This window comes from Diaphorina citri, unplaced genomic scaffold, assembly GCF_000475195.1.
Source record: "Diaphorina citri unplaced genomic scaffold, Diaci psyllid genome assembly version 1.1 scaffold1214, whole genome shotgun sequence".
Classification (NCBI taxonomy): Eukaryota; Metazoa; Arthropoda; class Insecta; order Hemiptera; family Psyllidae; genus Diaphorina; species Diaphorina citri.
In genome coordinates this window covers 14,802-26,683 of record NW_007378643.1, presented here as the reverse complement: position 1 = coordinate 26,683, position 11,882 = coordinate 14,802, and the positions used below count along the sequence as shown (strand labels likewise).

General features: G+C 40.1%; 1 protein-coding gene across 1 annotated transcript; it reads right to left on the bottom strand.

The window, feature by feature from the left end:
- Nucleotides 1-1,280: 1,280 nt before the first annotated feature.
- LOC103514740 (glutamate receptor 1) lies at nt 1,281-9,034 on the bottom strand. The gene is made up of 7 exons (XM_026827630.1): nt 8,942-9,034; nt 7,412-7,597; nt 6,432-6,491; nt 6,264-6,362; nt 5,050-5,224; nt 2,682-2,884; nt 1,281-1,289 (listed from the first exon to the last, which is right to left on the bottom strand). The coding sequence occupies exons 1-7, from the start codon at nt 9,032-9,034 to the stop codon at nt 1,281-1,283; spliced, it is 825 nt and encodes a 274-aa protein (XP_026683431.1).
- Between the last annotated feature and the right edge of the window lie 2,848 nt (nt 9,035-11,882).

Below are 11,882 nucleotides of genomic sequence, written 5' to 3'. Positions count from 1 at the left end.
GGTTGGGTTGGGTTAGGTTAGGTTGGGTTGGGTTGGGACCGCTTTTTGGCGGTTTTCGGGTTAATTTACCTTGCCAATAATTTCCGTGTGAAAAACCTAACCTAACCTAACCTAACCTGTAAATAAAGCAAATTCAAATTCAAAAAACCTAACCTAACCTAATCTAACCTAACCTTTTTGTTAATTTGTTATTGGAAAATCTGGATGATTAATATAACCAATATAAATGTGAAAAACAATACGAAATTATAAATAAAATTTAGGCACTTTGTAAAAAGTTCACAAATCTATTCTGTACTAAACTCAATCAGACCATTCTCAGCACTGGCAACTCAAGGCAACAGGCAATTCTATCCATTTCTGATGGGAAGCCTTGCGGCGTAGAGCAACCACTAGCAACACACAAAGCAACGCCGCAAGGTATAAGGCAACGCCGCATGCGGCGCGGCAATGCCGCATGCTGCAGGTTGCTGTTGCCGGTTGCTTTCTAAATTGCCCCAGTGTAAAGGTACCTTTAGGGATGAAATTATTCTCAACGTTTCGTTTTGTCATTGTCATGCATCATATTCAACTTTCAGTATTCGGGACTACCTCCCATTCTACTGGAAAACACTGGTTGGAAAACCAAAACAAAGGATCTGGAGTCTGCACTGAACATAAAAGAAAATTTGAAATGTTCCCAGAGTAAGTTCACCAATAACTCCAATAAGTTGCGAAAAGGAAGAACTACATAGGTACTATTAAATATTTGAAATTTTTGAAAAGAAATCGTTCTAAAATGTCGCTACTTTTGGGAGAATTTTTTTGAAAAACTGATTTCCTCCAACCAACATGGAAATGTTCCTGATTCCCCCACCCTCCATTTTTTCATTATTAAAATGGAGCCATTTCCCTCCGACGAAAATTCGTAAAAACGACACAAAACTCCCGTATTCTTCGGAACATTTTTTCATTATTAAAATGGAGCCATTTCCCTCCGACGAAAATTCGTAAAAACGACACAAAACTCCCGTATTCTTCGGAAAAAAAACATCCCCGAAAGCCCGAAACTTGTATCTCATGTTTTCGCTTGGGGTTTGTCGCATTTTCCACATAGCCAAGAAAAAGGAGGCGAGGAAGGGGGTGTTTGTTTTAAAGTTTTTTTTTTTTTTTTTTTTTTTTTTTTTTTCAGTTATGTAATTGTATTTTATTATTTTTTTTTTATTATTATTATTTTTTTTACTAACTTTACTAGTTACCCCCTACCTCAGGCCCCACATTGGCACTAAAATTTATGGGGCCTAGGGGCCCTGAAAATATAAGTCCGGTCCTGTTTAGACACTATAAATTACCCTTCACTATTCTAATGAAATATTTCTCCCCCTTATTTTTCCTATTTATTCATCCTTTTGGTATAAAAAATAGAAAAGATTTATTTTTCCTCGACGAAATAAAAAGTTGTTAATTTAATTAATTAATTTTATAAGTTTCCATTTATTGGTTTTTCAGAACAACTCTCTCATCAAACAAATGGTATACCCATCCGTAAAAGCCGAAGCTTGTGAATTTCTCTCTTTTCTAGTGTAGGGTTGTTAGTTATTAGATAATTAGGTACCTTTCTAGTGTTACTAGTCGATTCTTCTGTCCACCCTACCGGCCGTAGCTTAACTCAAGTAACACAGATTCGTTGAAAACAGTAGTAGCTGATATCATTGCAAGAAATTATTATAATAATAATATTACTTATTGCCTCGGTGGTGTAGTACCTGCCTCGGTGGTGTAGTGGTCTAGGCGCTCGTTTCATCGCTGGAATTCTCTGCTATAAATTTATGAACAAACCTGCCTAGGTGGCGGAGTGGTCAAGACGCTTGCCTGGTAAACAGGAGGGCGCGGGTTCGATCCTAGTCGAGGCATGGAATTTTATCCTCGAAATAATTTGAGAATTTGACCACAATAATAGTAGTAGCCTACTGCTGGAGTAAAGGGACTTTTCAGTCCTATGCGAGCAGTATAAGTAAGCATTATTATTATTATTTATACTGCTCGTAAAGTCCCTTTACTCCAGCAGTAGGCTACTACTATCTCTGTGGTCAGATTCTCAAATTATTTCGAGGATAAAATTCCATGCCTCGACTAGGATCGAACCCGCGCCCTCCTGTTTACCAGGCAAGCGTCTTGACCACTCCGCCACCTAGGCAGGTTTGTACATACAATTCCATACCTCGGCTGGGATTGAACCCACGCCCTCCTGTTTACCAGGCGAGCGCCTTGACCACTACACCACCAAGGTAGGTAATCTCTTTCAAGACAGTCACACTACTATCATCACGTCACTTGAGCTCACATTTCTGACTCCCCATGAGTTCACGTGACGTGATGGTAGTGTGTTTTTAACTTGAGGGTATCACTACCCTATTATTTTTAAAAATAGATCTGATAGAGAGAACCGTAACAACAGAGATTTTATCGTCCCGAAATCGAAAAACGAAGGACAGGATAGGAGAAAGTCAGCCGTTCCGAGAACGAATCTTATCTGTTGATGATAAAGTTCTTCCCGGCCGGTAATCGAACAGCCGACTTAGCGCTTACACGGCAGGCGCGCTACCTTCCAAGCTAACTAGACTGGCTTTTTTCTTTTTATATGCACCCAAGCATTATTTGCGTTGAAAATAATAATAATCGGCGGGAATCGAACCCAGGACCTTCCGACCCACCTTGATAGAATACTCAACAGCACCGCCCGCCTCCGCACACCAAGTGTTGGTAGGATTGGCGATGTCTTCTACACTATGGATAGGCAGCGTGAACTGTGATAGGGTAAGGAAAGCCGTGAGATTAGCGGTGTAGAAAGCGGTGAGAATCATGATGAAGATCCACCAGGATGCGAACATGATACGGGTTGAATCTGGAATAGAAATAATGAAACAAATGAGAAAAAAGGAAAAAAAAAAAAAAACAAATGAAATAATGAAACAAAAAGACATTTTTTTTTTTTTAAGAACTCTACCTGCCAAGGTCTTATCGTCCCGAAAGTGAAGAGAGAAGGAAGACAGGATAGAAGAAAGCAAGCCGTTCCGAGAACGAACTTTATCTCTTTGTGTACCGGGCGTGGATCGAACCTGGCTCTGTAAGTGAGCACATTGCATAATTAGACGAATATAACAGGCGTTCACAAAAAAAACTCCGAAACAAAAATGTTATTTGGACAATCGGTGTGTCACAAGTAGGGGAAGGAGGAGAAAGAGGGGAGGGGAGGAGGAGGATGGGGAGAAGGACGGTGATCTGTAAGGAGCAGAAGAAAAGAAGGAGGCAGAAGAAGGAGAAGAAATAGTAGAGGAAGAGGAAGAACAGGAGGGGCGGGAAGAAAGGGAGGAGGGGAGGAGGAGGAGGGGAGGAGGAGGATGGGGAGAAGGACGATGATCTGTAAGGAGCAGAAGAGAAGGAGGAAGAAGAAAAGAAGGAGGCAGAAGAAGGAGAAGAAATAGTAGAGGAAGAGGAAGAACCAGATGGAGAAGGAGAATAATGTACGTGTCTACGTGTACGGGAGGTGGAAAAGAAGAGGAGAAGAAAGAGAGTGGGGAGAGGAGAAGAAGAATGATATCGAAAAGGAGAGGAGGAAGAAAGAGAAGAAGGTGAAAGAGGAGAAAAACAAGAGGTAGAAGACGTATAGGAGGAGAAGGAGGATCAACAGTGGTATGAAAGAGGAGAGAAGGAGAATGAAGAGGCAATGAACGGAGGAGGTAGAAGGGAAGACATAAATTTATGGCGCTATATTGGATCGAAATAATAGTTTGAGTGGTAGTGGTGGTTGGTGGTGGTGGTGGTGGTGGTGGTTTTTTTGTTGTTATTGTTGTTGTTGTTGAGTGGAAGGCAACCACTAGGCGAGGTTAACGCCTTAGGCATTCTCTACCACCTAACCCTTAGAGCTCCATTATTATGTGGTCAAATTCTCAAATAAATGAGGATAAAATTCCATACCTCGGCTGGGATCGAACCCACGCCCTCCTGTTTACCAGGCGAGCGTCTTGACCACTACGCCACCAAGGCAGGTTTAATGCTCTGATTTAATGCTCTGATAAATATATATAATTATATACTTTCCTTCCTGTATGATAAGGAAAGTAAAAATCTATGTGTGACTTTGTTTTATTTTTCAGAATGACCATCATCAAGTTCATAGTAATTTCATAGATGCTCCTCCACCTCCAAACTCGAATCCTTCACATGAACAAAACTGGAACAATGCCTCCAACACACATGCCAGTTGGGTTAGCAGCCTCAAATATAACCATGATAATATGGATAGTGAATATTATGTCAACAATAGGCTTCTATTCAACTTGTATGTAGAGAGAATAAGTAGGACAGGGCAACAGCCAGCCAACCCTTACTGAACTGATGTTAACTACAAGTCTGATCAAACACATTAGAGAGTGTAAAACAAAATCTTTCTACTAGTTTTTGTATCAAGGTAACAAGCATTTAGAAATATTGAAGTGCTGTGAAGATCCATTTTATGTTAGGTCACAATTTTAAAATACTTTCCTTCTCCTGTATTTTACCTCCACAGTAGGTTACACTTATCAAAAAATGGTACGTTTTTTAGGTGGGCGAATAAATGGTACACTTACCCTACATAGGTAGGGGTATTTGACCCCTACATACCACTCGAGTCCTGAATAAGGCCCAATTCTCTGTGCCACGTGGAAAGGCCTTATTTATTCTCCTCCTAACCTAACTCTTTTTTGCCTGTGCTGTAGTGACTAGTGAAGTGTAGTGGTTAGCGCGGTGAACTTCGGATCTGGAAGTTGGTGGAGTCCAACTCAAGTCAACTGCAACTGCCAAGGTCTTATCGTCTCGAAAGCGAAGGAAGAGAGGATATGAGAAAGCCAGCCGTTCCGAGAACGAACATTATCCGTTTAGTATAAAATCCGCACCGACGGGAATCGAACCGGCGGCCTAGCGCTTACAAGGCAGACGCGATACAACCCAAATCTAACTAGGCTGGCGAAAAAAGGAAAAAAAAAAGAAAAACAAACAAACAAATTTAACTTGATTAATTTTTCTTACCAGTCCGGGGATTCAAAGTAGACCCCTGCTTCATGAGAGCTCCATACACAAACCATGTACAAGCTGAGATAGGGTAGAGTTCCGATTGTGTGCCGGATAGCCAGCGCCGGACCCTCATGATGGCATGCATGATTGGACCAATCAGAACCAAGGAGATTAGGATGAGGAACCAAACCTGGCCGGGAGACGAAACGGATATTAGACGTAAATTTGTAGGTATTTGTAATTTGTAACTTATTAGAGTTATTAGTAAACTTTACCTATGAAATATATAAGACCTTGTTTAGACTGCGGGAGTAAAGGGACTTTTCAGTCTCATTCTGGCAGTATGAACAAGGTATATACAATATACATATTCTATTCTATTCTAAATTAATCGTCAAGGTACGAAATTATACCTGCTTGAGGTCTGAGAAGTGCGAGAGGTTAGGTTCGTATCAGCTTAAGCCGACCTATAGGGTTGTTTGCCCCTTCACCTACATACATAAGTCTCGGAGTAGGCTTTCTGTGTACGAAGTAGGTTAGATAGGTACTTTGGATAATAACTTCCAAAACTAGACATATTTTAAGAGTGAGTGGGGGAGTGACTTATAAAAGAAAGCTACTCTTTTCAGTGAACTATTCAGTCAATAAGTCAGATCCAAAAATATGTAACTCACTCTTCAAAGCCCTCTAGGCTATAGGGTAGGGAGTTAGGATTTGACTCATTGACTGAGTAGTTCTTTTTATAAGTCACTCACTCACTCTTTACATATCTATAGGTAGGTAGGTATATCTATAGGTAGGTAGGTAAAGTACCTACCTACCTATAGATATAAGGCAAGACCAATTTTGTTAAAGTTTCATTATAAAGTACCTACCTACCTATAGATATAAGGCAAGACCAATTTTGTTAAAGTTTCATTATAAGGCAAGACCAATAAAAGGTATTTACTATGTAATAAGCACCTTTTATTGGTCTTGGTCTTTTAGAAAAATAAAAACAAAAACTAACCTCAGTGGTGTAGTGGTTAGCGCGCTGGACTTCGGATCTGGAGGTTGGTGGTTCGAGTCCAAGTCAAGTCATAAAATTTAGCGTAGTGCATTAAGCAGGGAACGACAATATTGTGACAAGCATTTCTGCTTAACACAATCAAAATTCCTTCTAATAAAAACAAAAGAAGTCATCTCAAGGGGAACACGGGGTAAAATGGAACACTCAACTTCCACCTCACCTCAATCTCAAACGGAGCCAGAAGGCCGGAACCAGTGGCGGATTCATGCGGTCGCTTCATCATGACGACGTATTGGGATTGTCCGAGTTCGATCCCCCACTTCCATTTCATCGCCTCTTCCTGTTGCAGCTGTAACTTGAGCTCCTCCTCTTCCGATTTGACCAGGGCCGCCATTTTGTTTTTCTTGATGTTCAGAACGGGGACGAAAGCTGCCACCATGTCAACCTCCTATGAAAAGGGGAAAATGAAGGGGGGGATTTTTTAGAGGGGGGAGCTGAGGGTACCGCCGAGAACCATAAAAGTCACCAAAGAATGGACACTACACCATAAAGGCATGAAAAATAGAAAATACATATTGTGAACAATAAAATTAGCACGAAAGGGGCTCAGTTTTTGAATGTAATGGTCAAGATGCCACCTCCGCCTCTCTTCTTCTTCTTCTTCTTCTTTTTTCACGCACACTATAGGTAGTCCCCATTTTATTCAGGGTCGGCCTTAACCTATTTTATCCTACCTCTTCTCCTTCTTCATCCCTTCTCTCTCAAGTCTTCCTCAACCTTCTTTCTCCGCCTCAGCTTTGGTCTTCCTCTCCACCTCTTTCCTCAAACTTTCTCGTTCTACACCTCATTCCACTCTACGAATACCTATTAGGAATTAGACCATCGCCTTCGTTAAAAAACCGTCACTCAAAATGACAGCCGTAATGACAACAATGTCATTTCTGTCCTAATGGTTAATGGGTGGTCATCCGTGAACAGAAGGAGTTACCTAACAGAATGTAACTACCTATTTCATAACTTCTTTCTCAAAAAAGATAAATTTTCTTTCGTAATCCCAATCAGTCTAGGAATTCCAATCAGCAGGTTCGCGATTCCCGGATTTCATCCTAAACAGATAAGGTTCGTTCTCGGAACGGTTGACATTCTCCTATCCTGTCCTTCTTCTCTCTTCGATTTCGGGACGATAGGGCCTAACAGTTACAGCTCCCTCTTTCAAACCTCTTGGATAAATAAATAATCAAATTGATCAATTGGAACTTTATTCAACTTATCTTACAAATGGTCTCTTCAGATCAGTATTTTATTTTTATGTCCATGCTGAGATTCGGACCGCAGTACCCTCGGTATACCAGAAGCAGATGTACTTACCCCAGTTTTCAGAATGTTCATGATGCTTCCATCCTGATCTAGCAAGGTCTTCCTACTCGGTAGTATAATCTCATAGGAGAACTCATACTTAGCACTCAACGTGTTGAGGATCTCGAACGCTATTCCATGGCCTTCTAGCTTCCCTGTCTTGTTGTTCGTGGTGACCCAGCTCATGGGCTTCTGATCCTGGAACAGGAATGAGGGGATTGTGGGTTCGATGGCTGGAGTCGTCAAAAAAATTCTGGTTGGGATGAAACGTTGGAAAGAGGGAACTGTAACTATACTGAGATCATATCGTCCCTAAATCAAACAGAGAAGAGATAAGAGAAAGCGAACAGTTCCGAGAACGCGTCTTCTTTGTTTTGAATAAAGTTCACCCCCGACCGAAATTGATTTTTTAAGTATTATGGGTTATTTCCCTGATCGTGTACGGGAGCGTATGCCGTGACGTCATTATCTCGGACGTCAATCGATTATCTCGGGATCAAGAAGTCGTATATGAAAAAGAGAAAATAAGCTGTTCCTCAATTTTTCTGCTCTTTGACTTAGGAACTTTGCCCACGTAAGCGCAACTGTTCTATTATGAGCCAGCCTATAAAAAAAAAAAAAAAAAAAAAAAAAAAAAAAAAAAAAAAAAAAAATCAAAAATAGATTAACAAATTTTGTGCAAAATCTAGATTGTAGAGGGCACTGATGTAGTAGATTCAAAGTTTGTACCAAACAATACAGATTCAAAGGGTTAGTGGCATACCTACCTACCTATGTCTACATACTCGTGGGTAGGTATAGGTACCTACCTATTTCCCTGACATTTCAAACACCTAGGACACACAAGGGTTAAATGTGAAATATTTATTAGCAAGATTTTCTTAGTTTCATATTTCTTACACTTGAGGAAAGGAGGTACATAGGTATAAGAAGAGAGGTAGGTAAGAAGTTCTCCTTACTATAGGTGCTTTATGTTCCAGTTAGATTATTTCATAAATTCACTCATCTAATGTTTTTATGAAACTCCATTGTGTTTTTCAATAGCTGTACCTTTTTGATTAATGATGGATTCTAGTCAAACCAAAATATTAAAATTATCGTTAAAGAAAGTAATATCAAAGTGCTCCTACTAAAGTGCCAACTAAAGGTGTCGAGATTTTATAGTCCAGTTATTAAATCGACGCAATTAACAACAATTTATTCAAAATAGCTAATAGCTACCTCGGTAACTAATTGCCTACTATTACTCACCTAATGATCACCCAATCAAAATGTGATTTACATTTTTATTACGTTTTCATGTTTAAAATAATGGCTGTGCCGAGAAGTAAATTACGTCAGGACCTCTGTAACGCGTTTGATTTTGCAAACACGTTTCACACAAATGGATAACTTTTTCGCTGTAATTTAAAAAATGTGCTCCAAAAGTGAACTAAAATGAATATGGTGTTGAGAGAAGCTGGATGGACGCCATTCTAGGCCATTTTACACCTTGAATCAAATTCTGATCGAGGATTCTCGGTGTTCCACAAGGTGACGTGCTTTCTCCAAGGAGAGGATTTGGAAGTCATCTAAGATGACGTCATCGGGTGTAGGAGAGTGCCGCCTCGGGGCGCTACTGGTGTGGTGCGGCATATTCACAACCCTGGCTGGAGCCGCACATTCGGCAAAAGACGGTAAGTTCTGTTCAAATGCATTTTCATTATTTGCAGTTCAAATCAAATGAAGTCCTCGCTCCAGTTAGAACTTCGCACATTACATTTCGCACTTTCTTTGCAAAAGTTTTAATGTAATATTACAGAAAACCTTTGAAAACATAACATAACCATTACACTAGTTGTTGTGACGTCAAAACAGTTACAAAGTGCAAAATTGTAAAGCTTCTTTCAGGAATGGGCTACAGGGTCTGAATTCCAACTGAACACTCCCATTAAGGTACCTTTACACTGGGGCAACCTAACCTAGCAACAGGCAACAGCGACCTGCGGCGGATTGCTTGTGTACGACAAATTTTCAAATTGAGTTTTTGACATTTGAAATAGGTATCAAAACTTTACAGTTTTTGACCTCACATTCAGATTTTCACATGTTACGTGGGATTTTGAATTTTCGAGCTTTCACTCAATGTTTGCCCTTTTTAGTCCGTCCTTCCTTTATTATTACAATAGTAATAAAAAGGTATAAGGGACGGACTATTGTATTTTCTACCCGAATGCATATTATGCTCCATTTGAATTAATCAAAACAAAGGCAGATACTCGTTATAGATAAGCGACGACATGAGAAGAATGTCGACATTATCAAAGAGGAAAACTTGGTATTGTTCATTATTCATAATACTATATCCTTACATACGAGGACAACTTGAATTACATTATTAACTCACTATCAGGTAGACCTGATTGCTGGTACGCCTGATCAGGTCGGCCTGTCAGTGTCAGGTCTACCTGATAGCGTGTGTGCTCATCAGGTATCAGGTAGACCTGACATGCCGACCTGATGGTAAGTGGCTGGCCTGATGAAGTGAGTTCTACATATAAGATTTAATTCGGTGCTGTTTCTTCAAAAAGTGCCAGAAAGTACTTTTTTTTTTCTCTCCAAAAACTGCATACCTAAGACCACCCGCAGATCGACATCCTATAAATTTATCATAGCTCCCCCATTCGAAATCTTACCCTGCGCCACTACTATGGGTTTAGGTATACCTCCCCAGTTGAACATCTCACCACACGCCCCTGATTGTCTCCAAACCATACGACTCATTACCAGCAAGTTTTAATGCGGGAACAGCGCTAAAAGTTTTGAAGAATATTAAATTAGGTATGCGGTGAAGAAGCTTCTTTGTGCTTAAAGCTTAGAAGATTAATGTAATGGAAGATATTGCACCGGTAATTTTAGTAATATCACACCTAGAAATTCACCTCTATCGGTGACTATGATTGGTATATCTGATCTTCAATTCCATTGCCCTTACCATCAAGTTAATAAAATCCTCTATGTAGCCATCAGTTATGGTCAGATTAGTCAGCCTAGTCAGCTTGGTTGGTAGCTCCCACTTAGCTTCTGGGTCAACACGAGAACACCAGAAAGTAACCCGTTGAAATATTTGCTTTTAAATTAACCCGTTGAAATATTTGCTTTTAAATTAACCCGTTGAAATATTTGCTTTTAAATTAAATTAACCCGTTGAAATATTTGCTTTTAAATTGACCCGTTGAAATATTTGCTTTTAAATTAAATTAACCCGTTGAAATATTTGCTGATGTGAATAATCCCACTTAGCTTCTGGGTCAACACGAGAACACCAGAAAGTAACCCGTTGAAATATTTGCTTTTAAATTAACCCGTTGAAATATTTGCATTTAAATTACCCGTTGAAATATTTGCTGATGTGAATAGTGTTCGTCTCCTCTAACACCGAGAAATGGATGTCAGTTACCTACCAGAAATACAGAATTCTTGTTCCTCAGGTTATCTAATAACTCGCTCGCTTCGTTTAAGTGATCTGAAAGTCATGAGCCGCCACTGGTTTCAGAATATGAAGGGGACGTGGATTTTCTTGGTCCGTTCGACAATTTTTGCACGAGTAAACCTATAGAAAATGGAAATGGAATGAAGAAGGAGAGAATGGAAATGGAAAGATAGAGGAGAGAGCCTTTTCCAGTTGAGTGGACGAGCCACGGACAGCTTGTTTTCTCATGTACGAATTATCTGGACGTTACGACGCTGCCTATTGTCGTAACTTTTCCACCGAACGGAGCGAAATTCAAGTTTGGAATTGACAATTTTATTATTTTTATTCATTTGGCTTTGCCAGCCTAAAAACAAAGGATCTGGATTGAACATAGAAAGAAAACAATTTGAATTTTCCCAGAGTAAGTTTACAAATAACTCCAATAAGTCGCGATAGGGAAGAACTACTACCAAATATTGGAGGATCTTGAAAAGAAATCGTTCGAAAATATCTCTACTTTTCGAGAGAAAATTTTTGAAAAACTGATTTCCTCCAACTAAGATGGAAATGTTCCTGATTCCCCCACCCTCCATTTTTTCATTATTAAAATGGAGCCATTTCCCTCCGTCGAAAATTCGTAAAAACGACACAAAACTCCCGTATTCTTCGGAAAAAAAACATCCCCGAAACTTGTATCTCATGTTTTCGCTTGGGGTTTGTCGCATTTTCCACATAGCCAAGAAAAAGGGGACGAGGAAGGGGATGTTTTCGAAGGCAGAGGGGCAGAAATGGGTGGTAGGAGGGATTTTTTGAAGGGCGAGGAGGAGAGAGAAGGGATGTTATAGGGGTTAGAGGGGAAGAAATGGGTGGTAGGAGGGATTTTTTGAAGGGCGAGGAGGAGAGAGAAGGGATGTTATAGGGGCTAGAGGGGAAAAAATAGGAGGTAGGAGGGATTTTTTCGAAGGCACAGGAGGAGAGATGTAATAGGAGGAAGAAGGGCTGTTATAGGGGATAGAGGAAAAGAAAAGG

What these genes read in the sequence shown, in the direction of transcription:
- LOC103514740 (XM_026827630.1), bottom strand. Translation starts at nt 9,034, where the DNA reads ATGCCGCACCACACCAGTAGCGCCCCGAGGCGGCACTCTCCTACACCC. An exon ending in AAATCCTCTCCTTGGAGAAA is followed by an intron (nt 7,598 to 8,941) that starts GCACGTCACCTT and finishes TTCCTGTTCCAG; the next exon opens with GATCAGAAGCCCATGAGCTG. An exon ending in TGGCTCCGTTTGAGATTGAG is followed by an intron (nt 5,225 to 6,263) that starts GTGAGGTGGAAG and finishes TCTCCCGGCCAG; the next exon opens with GTTTGGTTCCTCATCCTAAT.